The sequence below is a fragment of the Pollicipes pollicipes genome, unplaced genomic scaffold, assembly GCF_011947565.3.
Source record: "Pollicipes pollicipes isolate AB1234 unplaced genomic scaffold, Ppol_2.1 Scaffold_4740;HRSCAF=5597_pilon_pilon_pilon, whole genome shotgun sequence".
NCBI lineage: Eukaryota > Metazoa > Arthropoda > Thecostraca > Pollicipedomorpha > Pollicipedidae > Pollicipes > Pollicipes pollicipes.
Genome location: NW_023596545.1, coordinates 25,241,183 through 25,255,206, shown reverse-complemented (window position 1 = coordinate 25,255,206; position 14,024 = coordinate 25,241,183). Strand labels below are relative to the sequence as shown.

The window sequence follows — 14,024 nt, the reverse complement described above, 5'->3', positions numbered from 1 at the left end:
TAGGAGGGCGTGGTCCGCTTACAGAGCGGGTGCGATGATGAGCAGGACGGTCGCGTACACTACGGCGCAGCCCAGATGCTCGTCGCTGGAGGGCGTCTTTTGGCTTTTTTTGGCAGGACTCGATCATGTGTGCACCATCCCCGCTGTCGTTGACACGCGTCCCATGCACTTTGATCCGTGACTGTCAGTGCGGATGGGTGGAGGATTCGCTTCCTTAACTCCAATGTGAAATTAGCAGGCAGAGTTACCCTGCCCACGTCAGTAAGAGTGGTAATCCACAGGAGCTGAGGGGGGGGGGGGGGGGTCCATATTTGGTGATGTCCCTAGAGTGAAGACTTCAGGCAGATCATGTATCGGAGTTCTGGCCGGCACGCGTTGCAGTCTATATCCTGAAGAACCCTCCCATTCCCCATTAAAAGAGTCGTTATATATGTTTTCAGTAATCCCAACTACCTGCAGGCTCTGACTGCTGACCATGATGTTCCCATCCCGAAAGATGATCATGAAATGGCTATAGTTATGGCACTGTCGTTCTATCCAGAGGAGTGCACTTTGCTTATGTTCGGACACCAAAAGTATTGCACTTGTATTTTTAGGTGATATCCCTGTTGGGGTGTCAGGGGTATCAGCCACATAACATTTGTAGTGAGAGGCTTAAAGTGTGTTTGAGCTCCAAAGTGGCTGGCTCTTGAACACAATAATAAAACGAAACATAAATATCAACTGCTACAAAAAAATCAAAATCGAGCGGGCAAATTCCACTGAGAATCCGATTTTTTGCGTAGGAAATGGACTTTTTCCTCAGGCGTGGAGCCCGCTAACTCCATGTGTGTGGTTGCCGTGCCTATGGGTCACGGTCCAACTTGTGCGGAATTTACGCCAAAGGTGGTGTGTTGGGAAAACAAGTGTTCTTCTAGATGCAGTAATTGTAAAATGGATATATTTAGTTATGGCATGGTGTTGGCACACCCAAACATTGTCGCAGACAAGAATTCGTCCCAGCAGGGGACAAATCGGATAATAGGGGGATATCCAGCCAAGAGGTTTCTCATCGTCGTTTAGGGGCCCTGTTTTTTTATTCGGGGCCCTGTAGGTTCGGTGCTGAATTTTCATGTCTTGGGGACCCGTGTCCAGATTTTAGAGGACCTACGAGCTTCTAAACTCCTCAAAATTCCAAAAAGCATGACTACCTTTTGCCCCAGGGAAGCGTCTGCAATCTCTAGGGAGAAGTTATGTCCCGGGATCTCCCCATCACGTCCGCCTGTTGGCTACGCCACTGCATCTGAGAAGAGGACTTGAAGAAAAGCATGCATGAACGCTCGTAGCCCTTGCGTCATTGTTACATGCTGTTCTCGTGGAAACCAAGCTGTTTCTTAGGTACGTACCTGTGCAGGGACATAGCTATGATGTTCTCAAGGAGTGAGGACGGGAGCCGGTAAACACGTGTCATGCTGGTTTTCGACTTTCGGTCTGGAGCCATTTAGGTATGGTGAAAAAACGGGCCTAAGGGAGAGCATCCCCCTTAGCTGCGCCCCTGTGCCCAAGCATTTGAAACGGAATCATCTCAGGTTTTCTAGCTTTAAGATAGACATCCATTTCCTGGATCAACACACCCGCATGTGGAATTTGTCAATGAAACGGCTTTCTTGACGAATCACACGTTGATGCTCATTTAAATAATAGTCACCAATACCACGCGATGCATGCTTCATGCTTCAGAGAAGCTGTAGCTGCAACGTGTATTGCATGCGTTGACATAAAATAACCTCAGACTGCATCGATGTCTTTTCGAAAGATCCCTGGCGAACTCTTCCGTTCGATTGCAGGCGGTAGGCTCATCCCCTCTGTTCCTGACATCTAGCGGAGTGTCGTCTAAACTAAAGCCACGCGAAACCTGCACGAGGGTACGAATCATCCGCTTACTTTATGTTAGCTCGGAAGTACTAGAACAGCTTGAGCTTACTCGTTTATTTTGTCAGTTGTTGTATATATCACATTATTTTATTCTCCTTCTTCTGCCGAGAAGGTATTCAACCTTCCATGATGTTCCTGGAATGGCTGGAAAGCGGCTTAGGTTAGCCCAATGGAATATTCAAGATCTTCCCCGACATCAATGTCCTGCATTTCCCAGAATTTATATGCCCAGCTCTGGTCGTATTTGGGACCTAGTGTAATATTAGTCTGTGCATACTGGCCTAAACTGCGAGGAATTTGAGTCATTTTGGGGAATTCACTGCAACGCTCTTTTGTGCGAACTTTATAGCTTGTTTGCCTAATGATATAGCTCACTGGCCTGCCAGTGACATGCACGAGTGTCATTTTGTATTTGTTAATGTGTGCCACTGGTCCCTGAATATCCGATACCCCCACCCCTCAACTGTGAGTCTGTCTCCCTTAACCTTCTGGAGCCAAAGTGCCAGCAGGACATTACAAATGGGGAATCAAAAGTATATCAATTTTAAAGGTTTCCATATTTCACGGGTAAAAAGAGCAAACAACATGAAAACTGTAGTACTATGTTCAGTTGAGTGCAGGTCACTGAGCTAATCGCGCTATAAAAGCCCCGCGCTCGTGCCGCATTTACCTGAGTATTTTCATTTTTTTCTCGCTTGATGCATGCTTTTACTTACACGATTAATTTGCATCCGTGGCTCTGATATAGCTGTGTGCATTGTCTCAGTGTGTTGGCATTATTCAGTGATGTTCAAAAATCAACAGACTGCAGCAAGTTGCGTTATTTTACCACGATACGACACGATGTCTGGTGGAAAATCGAGAAGAAACCGGTCAAATATTAGCAGCCAAAAACCTGAACAAATTTTTAGCCGGCAACGTTTGAAAAGCCGTTGATATGTGCCGACCGCTAATGCAACATGAACATTCGGTGGAACGGTCACAAAAACCTCACGATGGCCACCAGCTGACTAAACCGATGGCGGTAGTCGTCCGACAATGGCCACCAAAGCAGCACTAGCCGTGTCAAACATGGTTAGCGCGAGTGCTGCGCTGCAGCCTGCAACTCGCCCTACGGCTACCAGCTGGGGATGTCCGTGGCAGCTTGTAATAGTCGCGCACATCAACTCACTCTCTTCACTCCCAAACCCCTACACGCCTAACAACGTCTGAAGCCGCATAACATCGACCCTGTGTCGGGTGCCGTAACATAATTTCGACGGTCGACGCCAAACAAAATGATAACGATGCCCAACGAAGACATCTTTCGCCGAGGTAGAGCGAGGAAACGTATCAGAGCAGTGCTGTATTTTCCTATTAACTGGAAATTGCACTTCATTACGTTGGGAGGTAAGTGGGTCAAATCCTGGACAGAGCCCACTTTTTATTGTATCTAAGGAGGGCTTCCCCGGTCAGCCACCGCCCCTTGCCTATTTTGCTGAAACTACACCCCTGCAGTTTTGATGTGACTTAAAGCAAAAAAGGACTTCCGCAAGCACCAGAATGTTTTTTGCGTTCTTCCCGCCCTGAGAGCGCCCGCATTTGTTTTAGTCTGGGCTAAGTAAACGGCCTCCCAGATCATGGAAATAACACAGTCGATATGTCCATTGCAATGCGTTCGTTGCCTAGATTATCGTCGAAGCTGTCCAATAACGCTTATTTTCTTTTTCGGGATTTGGGATCTTGGAGGCCAAGCCAAATCGCTGTGGTAACGCATTGTTTGCATTGCTGCAAAATGCAGATATATGTTACGATGACCGGAGAAACATAACTTTAAGTTGTTGGCACTAATTCAGCCGCGGGTAAGTTCGATTCCATGCATTTGACCTTTGACAAGTCAAGGTCAGACTAGCTCATGAGGTTGAAGTTTTCTGTCCCCGTGATATGATGACACCTAGTTACGACGGCGCAATCAACGACGTTCGGTCCAATGTGACAGACTGTTTCAAATACTTCATGCTTGAAACCATGTGAAAGACCTGTACCAGCTCGAATGAGGGCGCTGAGTCCTACAATGCGTTCATGATGCAGTTAGGTGCTGTGTCATGAAGAACAGGGTTGATCAAGCGTACTCAATCTGTGCCAGACATCCTATTGCAACTGCAGTAGCAGACGATAGCAGGGCAGCTCAAATCTTGCGTTCAAACACTAGAAACTCAAGGTCATGACCCTGCTAGATCTTTGGAAGAGCAGTGTCCCTTGCATGCAAGTACCTATAACAAAAGCGAGTTAAAATGGAAAAACACGCGCACGTTAATACAACGTGTCTGCATCCAACGACGGTGCAAACGCCATCTGACGGTATTTACATTCTGCACATTCCTCTGACGCAACATGACCTCACACCATGAATTCACTACAACTGAGCGCACAATGTTCGCCGAAATGATGCTGATGTAGTGAATCCCAATAAGATATTCTTGCAAGTGCAGGGACTATAAATATAATGCCAAAGAATAATTACACATTTGTGACCTAGCTTGACCTCTAATGACACGACCTCACCATCAGACACACACATGCTTTCAGACACAATAAGAACTGACATTACTGATGTCGCAGTCGGTTATATGCATGACACAAAAAATGATATGCTCCAATTGCCAACAAATTTGTTGTGTTTCGATTTGGCGAAAAATTGTGCTGACTTGACCATGAACTGTTGCGGAAAAGCTGTTTTTTTTTGTGTGCATTTTACAAAAGCAAATGTGCACTGACAGGATAAGTAACAATTGCATACGGTTAACTGCTGAAGGTGGATCAGCGTCCCATCTTCAATGGGTACTACGTTATACCAAGAAAAATCAAGAACGATACTCGGATGATCGCAGCCAAGAAAACTCTGTCCATGACCAGAGCAGCCCTTAGATCCCAGCAGTGCACGGGCAGCCAAGCAAAGAACAGAGCTTCTCCAGTGAACAGGACCGCAGAGGCCCCTATACTTACAGTGGAGTGGGTGCCAACATTAAGTCCCAGGCCAAGCGGCCAGTCTTTGATATGAAATTGGGCCAGATCCATGCAGAAACCCGTTTGTTGGGTTATTTTGGGCCATGTTTCATCGTTTTCACCTGTTTCAGCACAAACTCATGTCGTGAAGCAACGTCTCTGCGATTGCCTGAGGATGAAATAACACCCACACATGCATTACACCTGACATCCTGACAGGCGAGAACTTCCGGAGCCTCGGGAGAGAACGAAAGCAGCTAAAGCCAGGCCAAGCCAAGCCAAGCCAATTTCCGAAAAAAACGAAATCGAAGGCGGCGGAGCCGCCGGACCCGGAAAGTACCACCATTCATGAAGCGCGAGGCGGCTGCCAATCGGCCGCAGAGGCAGGACCACAGTGGGTGACACGCTTCATTTCGGTACCCCCGGGGCATGCTGGGCACGCCTGCCAAAGCCCTCTAAGCCTATTCGGGATCACCCAGCAACCCGTCTAAGACTGGGCTAAGAGCGGACACCAGTTACAACTGGGGATTGTGTTGGCGGTGCTCGCAGGGGGGAGGGGGAGGGGGCACCAAGAAGGAGCATGCGTAGAGTAAGACTAGTAGGGGTACGTATAGAAGATCATATTTGGATTTCACGTTTAATACAGAAGGCAACATACGGGGCGCAAGGAAGCGAATCATGTGATTTCAACTCCTTCGATTGCTGCTCCCTGTTCATACGCGTCAGGTAATTTCGTAAGCTGCTCGAAGTTGCGCACGGAAGAGGCGTCAGAATAACGGATCTTGTAAGTATACACATGACAGCTTATTTCATGGTTCACGCATTTCTTAATGTGAATTTCGTGTGCAAAATGGCGTGTTATGCGATTTACTCGCTACCACCAATTTAATGTCATAAACGTATTCGCGGTCAAAGAGCCTACCGGTGAAAGCTAGCGCATTACGGCGGCGGGACAGGAGAATATTTCATTTGATCACCGCTCACGATCGCTACAGCTATTGCTAAGTATTCAGAATGTGTTTTTCGTTTGCTCTGTCCAGAAATTGGCTGGATTGTTGGTTTATACGCCCGAAAATAGTCTTAATGGTCTGATTGCCGATGCAATATGAATCTCTGGTGTAGAAGCCCAAGGTGTGCAGGTCATGTTGATTGTGCAACCAATAAACGACAGTGTGGGTTTATCCGACTAATGACAAGCGATCGCACGCGCTTCCAAATAGCACGCTCTACAAACCATTACATGTGGGAGAGATTTATCAATGTTTTATTGGCTGCTTAACAGGTCAATGACCTGTCAACCTTGCGGGCTTAAGGTGAGTATGCTCACTACTTCAGGTGAATTTAGGGAACTAAATTGATGATTTACTGTCTCTTCTCTAAGGGCATGTGAATCTTACGTCACAAATTTCGCACGCTTTCTGGAAAGTTAAAATAGCGAGAACCATGGCCTTCAGGTAAGTAATGAATTGGTCGAATCACCTAGCGCATAATTTAAAAAGAGAAGCTATCTTTCACAATCTGCTGAGCACGACAAAGTTCCATTTCGAGTTAGGCTCGAGTTGGGCGAGACGAACTCAAACACAGCCTCACAGATGACGAGTCCTGGCAACTGACAGGAGGCGAAAATTCTTTGGCGTTGAAATTTTCGTCAAAATTCTGGTGTCGCTCGGCGACCTGACACTTCTGTTGCAATCACTGAAATCGCCGAGTCACCTTGCCTTCCCTTTTGTTCGGGCCGGCAAAATTCTGAGCTCTGTCGAAAACTGATATCTGTGTTTGGCCACAACCGCCGAATATATATATATATATATATATATATATATATATATATATATGTGTGTATATATATATATACAAGTATATAAGTATTTGTTACATACGCGTTTCATCTCACCGGCACATATCAATGTGCCCAAAAAGTTTGTCACGTTAACAATACTGGTCAAGCAGCCCTAACAAGGCCGGACGTATCTAATCGTCTATGAGCCTTAGCACCGTAGACAGAGAATGTTGGGAGCGAGTGGGCGGCGTCGGCTGACACGTAACTGATTTGGGACATGTTTTAAAAGGTTGAGGTTTATATCTTAAATTCATCCGATTCTTCCCACCCTCGTGCGGTGTTCACTCTGCCGTCGTTGTGCTCAGCTTTCACCCACCAGCGTACACATGCGGGACTGCCCCAATGGTATGAAATGGCAACTACAGAGGGTCATGTAGGAGAGCTGAGAGAGGCGGTGACGATGTTTGAAAACTGCGCAAGGAAACCCGGCTGGAGCTGAAGCGACACTGTGCACGATTGCCGTGATATTTGTTGGTTTCTTTTTCCTTCCAGCCCGCAATGTCCTTACACACGTTGAAGTGGTTAAGATAAACTAAACATGATAACTAAAAAATAGTGACCTCTTTGAACTTACATGACATTGAGATCTGATATATGCTCAGTTGTTTTATGTTTCTCCAACCATTAGCATGTTGCCCCTGGTTGATCATCACCACATGGCTGCCTTCACACGACGCTGTGATCTCAGACTGGTGGGCATAGATCGCTGACCTAAGGTAGAACTGAAAGTGACGTTTTGTCCATGAATTGGCTCTGACACTAACCATGGGTGTTGCCGAGCAAAAATAATATTACTGGTTGGCAAGAAACTCTTTTCGTTCAAGGGAAAAGCAAACGACCTTGATGGTCCTTGTTGACCTGCCTGAAATATCCTGTGTTAGTACGAATCGTGCACATGCAGGTCTGATATCAGCGTAGCAGACAGGAACGCTCATGCAGAGGCAAGATCAGTTTGGTTATTGAGAGAAAACCTGAACAGGAAAATGAGCAGTGACAATGTATGGCACTGAACTGACCTGATATGAAAGGGACGACAAGAGTCCGTTTGTTCTTAGATATTGTAATAACATCTTAAATTTTCCTTGCGGATTTACGACGGCACACCTGAAGAGGGTATAGCTTCTTCTCTTTCACAAGACTAGGTCAGCTGGCTCTGACCTGTGGGGACGTAGCAAGTATGTCTTTAGAATATGGCTAATTAATACAGAATCTCAGCAATCCGTTGTCCCGTGCTGTGCTGTTTGCAATCTATCCTGTAAAAAATGAGCACCGGCAATATTGCGAGGGTGTAAAAGTACCCATGTATCTGGCCATGCCAAAATTATAGTCTACATGAGCTGCTCGCGCTTTTGGTTAAGTGCTCTTTCCGGTGTTCTTCCAGGTTGAAACAGAGCCCATCCGTGCATACAAGTCGTAAATTGCATTCATGCTTTTAGTTGCACCAGTCACGGTGGACATTTCCGGCCCTAGCCATTGCCGGCTTTTGCTGGCGCGGGCGTCCTCCGCTACCACAAAGTCGACAACATCCGCATTGCTCTGTAGGTGAATTCGGGATCTGTAGCTGTCCAAACGCGGCGCAGTTTCGCGGCCATGCCTGACCAATCTAAACGCCTCACTGAACAATAATGCTCACTTAATTCCATATTGTTCTAAATAGAAAACTATTACATGCTATTGCAAGCGATACACAGCACCGTGTGGCCGAATATCGTGCACTGCGCAGTGTGGCAGACAGCCATAGCCCACAGCCCAATAGCGCCACATACGCCACAAGGCATGGTCATGACCCAATACGGTTACTGTCCTCATGCCATTAATTATTTGTTCTCAGCACGATAAGTGTCAATTACACCGAGTGATTACGGCCACGCGACTATGCGTCTGTAATAGCTCCGGGGACTACCGGCCCGACAGTGTCCTATGACTACAACTGCAGGCTTACACTCTCCCGCGTCAATAAATGCACGCGTGATGCTGTTACAGCAGCCCCCGTTCCACTGAGACCCGGGACAGTGCGACAGGGACAGGGTTCGCACGAAGTGAAGGCTGCAATAAGGAATATCAAGAATATCTATAACTATTTCAATACTTCAGTTATAAATATTCTAATGTTTCAATTCCATATTTCATACTTCTATGCTTGCCCACTCTCTACCTGAAGGCGAAAGTCTAGCATTGAAGGCTTATTGATGCATGTTAACAAGTTTCGTAATTGAGGATCACCCTCCTAATGCCATTGCTGCTTCTGAGTCCGTCTGGCATCCCGAGCGCCATGTCGGGCGCCTCCCGTCTTTCCGTGTGTGCTGGACAGGTCGCGTGGGCCGGCCGGGGCTCGTCCGTGTCAACACCTGTGAAGGCCGGCAGGTCGGTCGATGACTGGCCGTGCTGTGTACACGTGCCCAGCGGCCGTATCGGCTGCACGGCCGCACAACGGACCCCAGGGAACGGACGAGCCAGCGACCACGCCCGCACGGGCGACGGCTCGGAGAGGAAACACGGCAGCATCCGCACGCCGGCGACGGGCGTGCAGCGCGGGCGACGGCCGGGTCGAGCGGGTTCCCTATCGAACCGATCGGGCCGGGTCGGTTGGGGCCGTGGTGGGCGCGGGACCCTGGAGACGGCCGACAACAGAGCGGGCCGAGTCGGCCGACGCCGGCGGCGCCAGTGGCTGGACGAGAGGCCGGCGGCCGCGGTCGTACCGCCACGTGCGACGCATCGATTACGACGCGGCGATGCCCAGCAGTGGCGACGGCGGCAGCGGCCGGCGCCGGCGGCCCTGGACGCCGCCGCGCATCACCGTCACCGACACGGACGCCGAGCGCGACCTCGACGACCTCTTCGGTGAATCGACCAGCGACGGCGAGCAGATGCTGCTGCAGTCGGTGGCCACGCCTGCCGCGCCGCCGCCGCAGCAGCAGCAGCAGCGCTGGGGCTTCGGCCGCGGCGCCGCCGGCGGCCAGACGCGCGCCGGCGCGGCGCCGCCGGTCCGCCGGCGTCAGCGGCCCGCCAGTCAGATGGAGTCCCCGAGGGCGAAGCCAGCCCCGCCGGCCGGCAGGGCCAAGGACGACTCGGCGGTGGGCTACGAGAGCGATGCCGCCTGGGACGCCGTCGCCAGCCGCTATGGGGATGCCGGAGAGCAGTGGCGTGCGCGCCGCGTCACGTTCTTCAAGAACGGCGACCCCTGGTTCCAAGGCCTGCAGATGCGATTTGTACCCGGCAGGGATTATGCTTCGCTGGAGGCACTCTGCGCCAAAATCTCGGACAGGATGGGTGAGTGAGCGCGTGTTCGGACCGATACCTCCGAGGGGTCTTGGGGACACGGGAGCTGACACTTGCATGCCGATTTTCGTCATTTACTTAGGAAACTGTTCGTATGGATGCCGTTGTGTCAGCGGGAGTGCCACCACTCTCTGGTCACCCCAGTTCACGCAAGTGGACACTGTCCGCCAGTATTCTCTTATACCAGGTCAACTGCACTGAGAACACTTAAGCTGCACTGAAGTGGCCCTGACTTTGGCGGCGATCCCCATCACTGACGTGTTTCGTCCCACGACGGCGGACGAATTGGCCCGCGTAATGACACCACATACCTACATAGGCACCACACATGGGTGGTGTCCCTACCCTACCCTGCGGCATGTGTTGGGGTGCGAAGCCGGTGGAATCCTAGCGTCGCACGCTGCACGTGGAGCACGTGTGGCTGTTTGGTGTCGTCCTCGGTAGGCCCAATGGGGGGGGGGGGGGGGAAGGGGCTTATACAGCTGGCACCGAGCCTCCCCGCTGCCACCCCTTGTTATGATCACACTAAATCCAGCTACTTTGCGTGATAGTAGCGTCTGTTTGCTAAATGGGTTCAAGACAGGCGAATTGCAGCCCATTGTGTGACGTATATCACCTCCAGATGCACGGTTTTCGTACATTTTTGCTGATTTGTGTGCGGATTTCGGCGGTTGGTCTTCACAGCTAGCGGATGTTCTGAATGTCTGCCAGCAAGATTCGAATGAAGTGAATGCCGCATAAAACGCATGTTGGTAGCATCTCACTTTAGGTCCAACATTTTGATGCGTCCGTTCTTGTTTGGCAGACAGCAACTAAATTATTTCAGTCGCTTGGATGATGCGATGGATTACAGACTTCGGTACTGGCTATGGGCACTTAGCAAAGAAATACGAATGACACGGAGTATCCGAACATTTTCGCCTGGCGGGCTGCGGATTACGAGGGACGAACTTAGGTATGCTTAGACAAGGAATAGCCCCGACTTGAGTGTTCATTAGGCGCTCTGGAAAGCAACAGCTGCATGTACCCGTGACCCAGAACTGAAGCATCAGAACTGGGCTCTGGCATTCCCGTGGGGGCCCGCACCTTTAGATTTTGATGTGCTGTAGTGAGAGTGTAACGATGTGTTCCTAGCTTGCTCTTCTTCGATGTCTTGCCAAAATACGCGGCGTCCCTCGGTGTATTTCCTGAGAGATCCACCCCCGGCTCGTGTGCGACTCTCCGTACATGCGTCCAGGCTCAGGACGAACGGCTATGTTTCCTTTCCCGTATCTACTGTCACGACACGGTCGCGCTGCGCCACACCGGTCTCTTACGGCCAGTTGCCAGCTGACTGCTACGTCATAACCGAACCAAGCAGACCGCTTCATTTAGAGCCCAAACTCAGGTCTGACACGGAGCAGATCCTCGATCTCACGCCCTCGGCCACCGGAAATGCTACTAGTGTGGGTGTGACCATTAGCAATCAGTATCAGGGTTTTCGTCGTGAGGGTCAGCGCAGTAACCATGGAACACTATCACGTGAGCCGGTGACAAAACTCGATCCCAGATGCAGGATGTCCGGCAAATTTTCATTGGGTTGTTTTCTCTTGTTTTTTTTTTGGCACAAAGAAACATTATCTGACAAATTATCGAACATATTTTGCCCATCATAGCTGCATGCCTAATGTGAAATGGCACGATACCATCACCCACCATAGGTTGGTTCATACAGAACAGTGTACATGCATGCACCGTAACGCATCGATAAACATACCGACCAATTCGGTGCAAATTTCCCGAAGCATCCGAAACGAAGGCCCATGAAAAGAATTCGGCCTAGCCAAGCAAGCTCTTACAGGTTTAAAACGGCTTACAAAAAGGAAGAAACCGTACAAATCATAAAGCATGCAGCAGCATTGGATTAAAACGACATGTGTAAACCAAATATCTGCTAGCTTTTTACAGGAATAAATGTTAGTTGATGTACAAATTTATTCATTAAGTCACAATATTTCGAGTACGCTGCATGATCTCGTGTTATCTCAAATCACTGCCGAATGATCTTTGGTGACTTCGGTTGTGTTTGATCGTCAGTTGTGCCCCAAATATTTCGTTGTTTTGAATTTGAGCGTCTGTTAAAACCTTAGTTGTAAAAAAGTAGTCTAGCGTAATAACAATGTAGCTCATGATACGCCGTATAGTATCATATCATAATCATTGTTCGCTCGTATGTGTGTACGTCTAAACTATGTACGTGTTATGTATATATATATATATATATATATATATATATATATATATAGTATGGTATTGTGTGTGTGTGTATGGCATGTGTATGCATGTATGTATGTATGCATGGGTTTATGTAAGGTTCTTCTCTGTTACACTTGGACGGCTTGCCAGGACATGGCGGAGACCAGCCGCGGAACCGGTTCGGCGACACCAAACCAGGTCACTCGTGGTCAAGAGCGCCGCTTGAAAAGTCGAATATTTACAACATAATCAATGTTTGCCTGATGATCAACGTTGCTCAACATCTTGTATCTAGTAACCGCTGTTTCATCGTCAGTGTACTTGTACTTACAGGTGGCTCGTCTTTTAACCAGCGTTTCCTGGTATGTTGAGGGTCGATACGTGCTAGCATAAGAACTCTGATCTTAAAAAGCTAAATCGAAACTGGGCTAACTTAGATTTGACGCAAGCTTTGTGATGCTATTGCAATGCTATCGCTGCCGCCATGCTATCGCTCGATGACGTTCTTCGTAGAGAGTCGCACTCAAAGCTCAGACTGTCGCCTGTGTCTGCCGCGTTTTAAATACTGACACAGAGAGTGACAGGGAGGGCATGTGGAGAAGTCGGCATATGACACGCTGTGTGAATATGTAAGTCAAGAAATGACAGCTTCTGAATAAGTGATTTCAGTAATCTTAAAGTGCAACAGTGAGGTTCTCTGTCTGAAAACCGGTCGTTATTACTTCGACACTTGTTGAAGGTAGTCGGGAATTATATCTTGCTTGTTGACTCGCACCGAGCTTTGCCGTGCTAAGCCCCAGTTAATCTCGCTCTGTATCATGAGCTAATTTATTGGCAAAGGCTGATTGAAGCACGCCGTCGCAACGCCTTTCAAGAAGCAGCCACAACAACAGAGGCCATTAGAGATAGCGATCATGGCACCTGGAGGACACCTGGCAGCAGTCGAAACCGGAGGCACCATGTGCAATCCAGGCATTCCTCCAGCTGATATGGCCCCGTCCTGAGATTTTGTGTTGCATCTCACCATACCCTGCCCAGCAGTGAAGATATTACAAGTTTCGGTGCAACCGAAAAAGAAAAGCTCATAACGTGCACCGACTGATGTCACACTGAAAGAAAGCTACATCACGATGAGCAACTTAGTCATCTAACCAGATTTCTTATCGCGCAGACTGGACTTTCTATTAGTCAAGAGCTGCACATATTCCCATATGATACTTCAACAGCTGGGAAGTTTGCCTTGATTTAGCGTTCACGTTTTAACTTAGGCGCAGTGCTTCGCTGAACCATGAAACACCGAGTCCCAATCGATGCAGACCCAACAGGTAGATGCTGGGGTCGATGCGTCCATCGACCCCACCCAACTGGGCGTTGTGTGCCCAGGAGCTCAGTTGGTTAGATAGAGCGCCTATTTTTGGACCCACCTGCTGTCCTGGCGGACAGTTGCGAGCTTCTTTAAGAGTTCGCTATTTGCTCTTGACTGGGATGAGTCGCGGCCGGTGGCGGAGGTCGCACTTCAGGTCAGGCGACAGCAGAAGACAGGACGAATTGCTCAGCCGGTGACTGCTGCGAACATGCCAGACATCACAGCACGTTAAGCCCTCGCTCATAATTCTGTTCATGACCCGAAGTCCTGCGATTGAGGGTGGGGTCAGCGATTAAGGTAACAAGCGCTGCTTACCATGGGGTCTGCTCGCCAAAGTCCATGCAATCGAAATGTCCGGACTACGTCTTTGGCACGCGCCCGGGCGGTCGGTTAAACACGACGCGC

General features: G+C 49.1%; 1 protein-coding gene across 1 annotated transcript in view; it reads left to right on the top strand.

The window, feature by feature from the left end:
* Nucleotides 1-6,342: 6,342 nt before the first annotated feature.
* LOC119098091 (echinoderm microtubule-associated protein-like CG42247) overlaps nucleotides 6,343-14,024 on the top strand; it is a 38,575-nt gene continuing 30,893 nt past the window's right edge. The window contains exons 1-2 of the mRNA XM_037221019.1: nucleotides 6,343-6,353; nucleotides 9,795-10,009. Coding sequence (XP_037076914.1) covers nucleotides 6,343-6,353; nucleotides 9,795-10,009 — 226 coding nt within the window. The remainder of the gene's footprint in view (nucleotides 6,354-9,794; nucleotides 10,010-14,024) is intronic.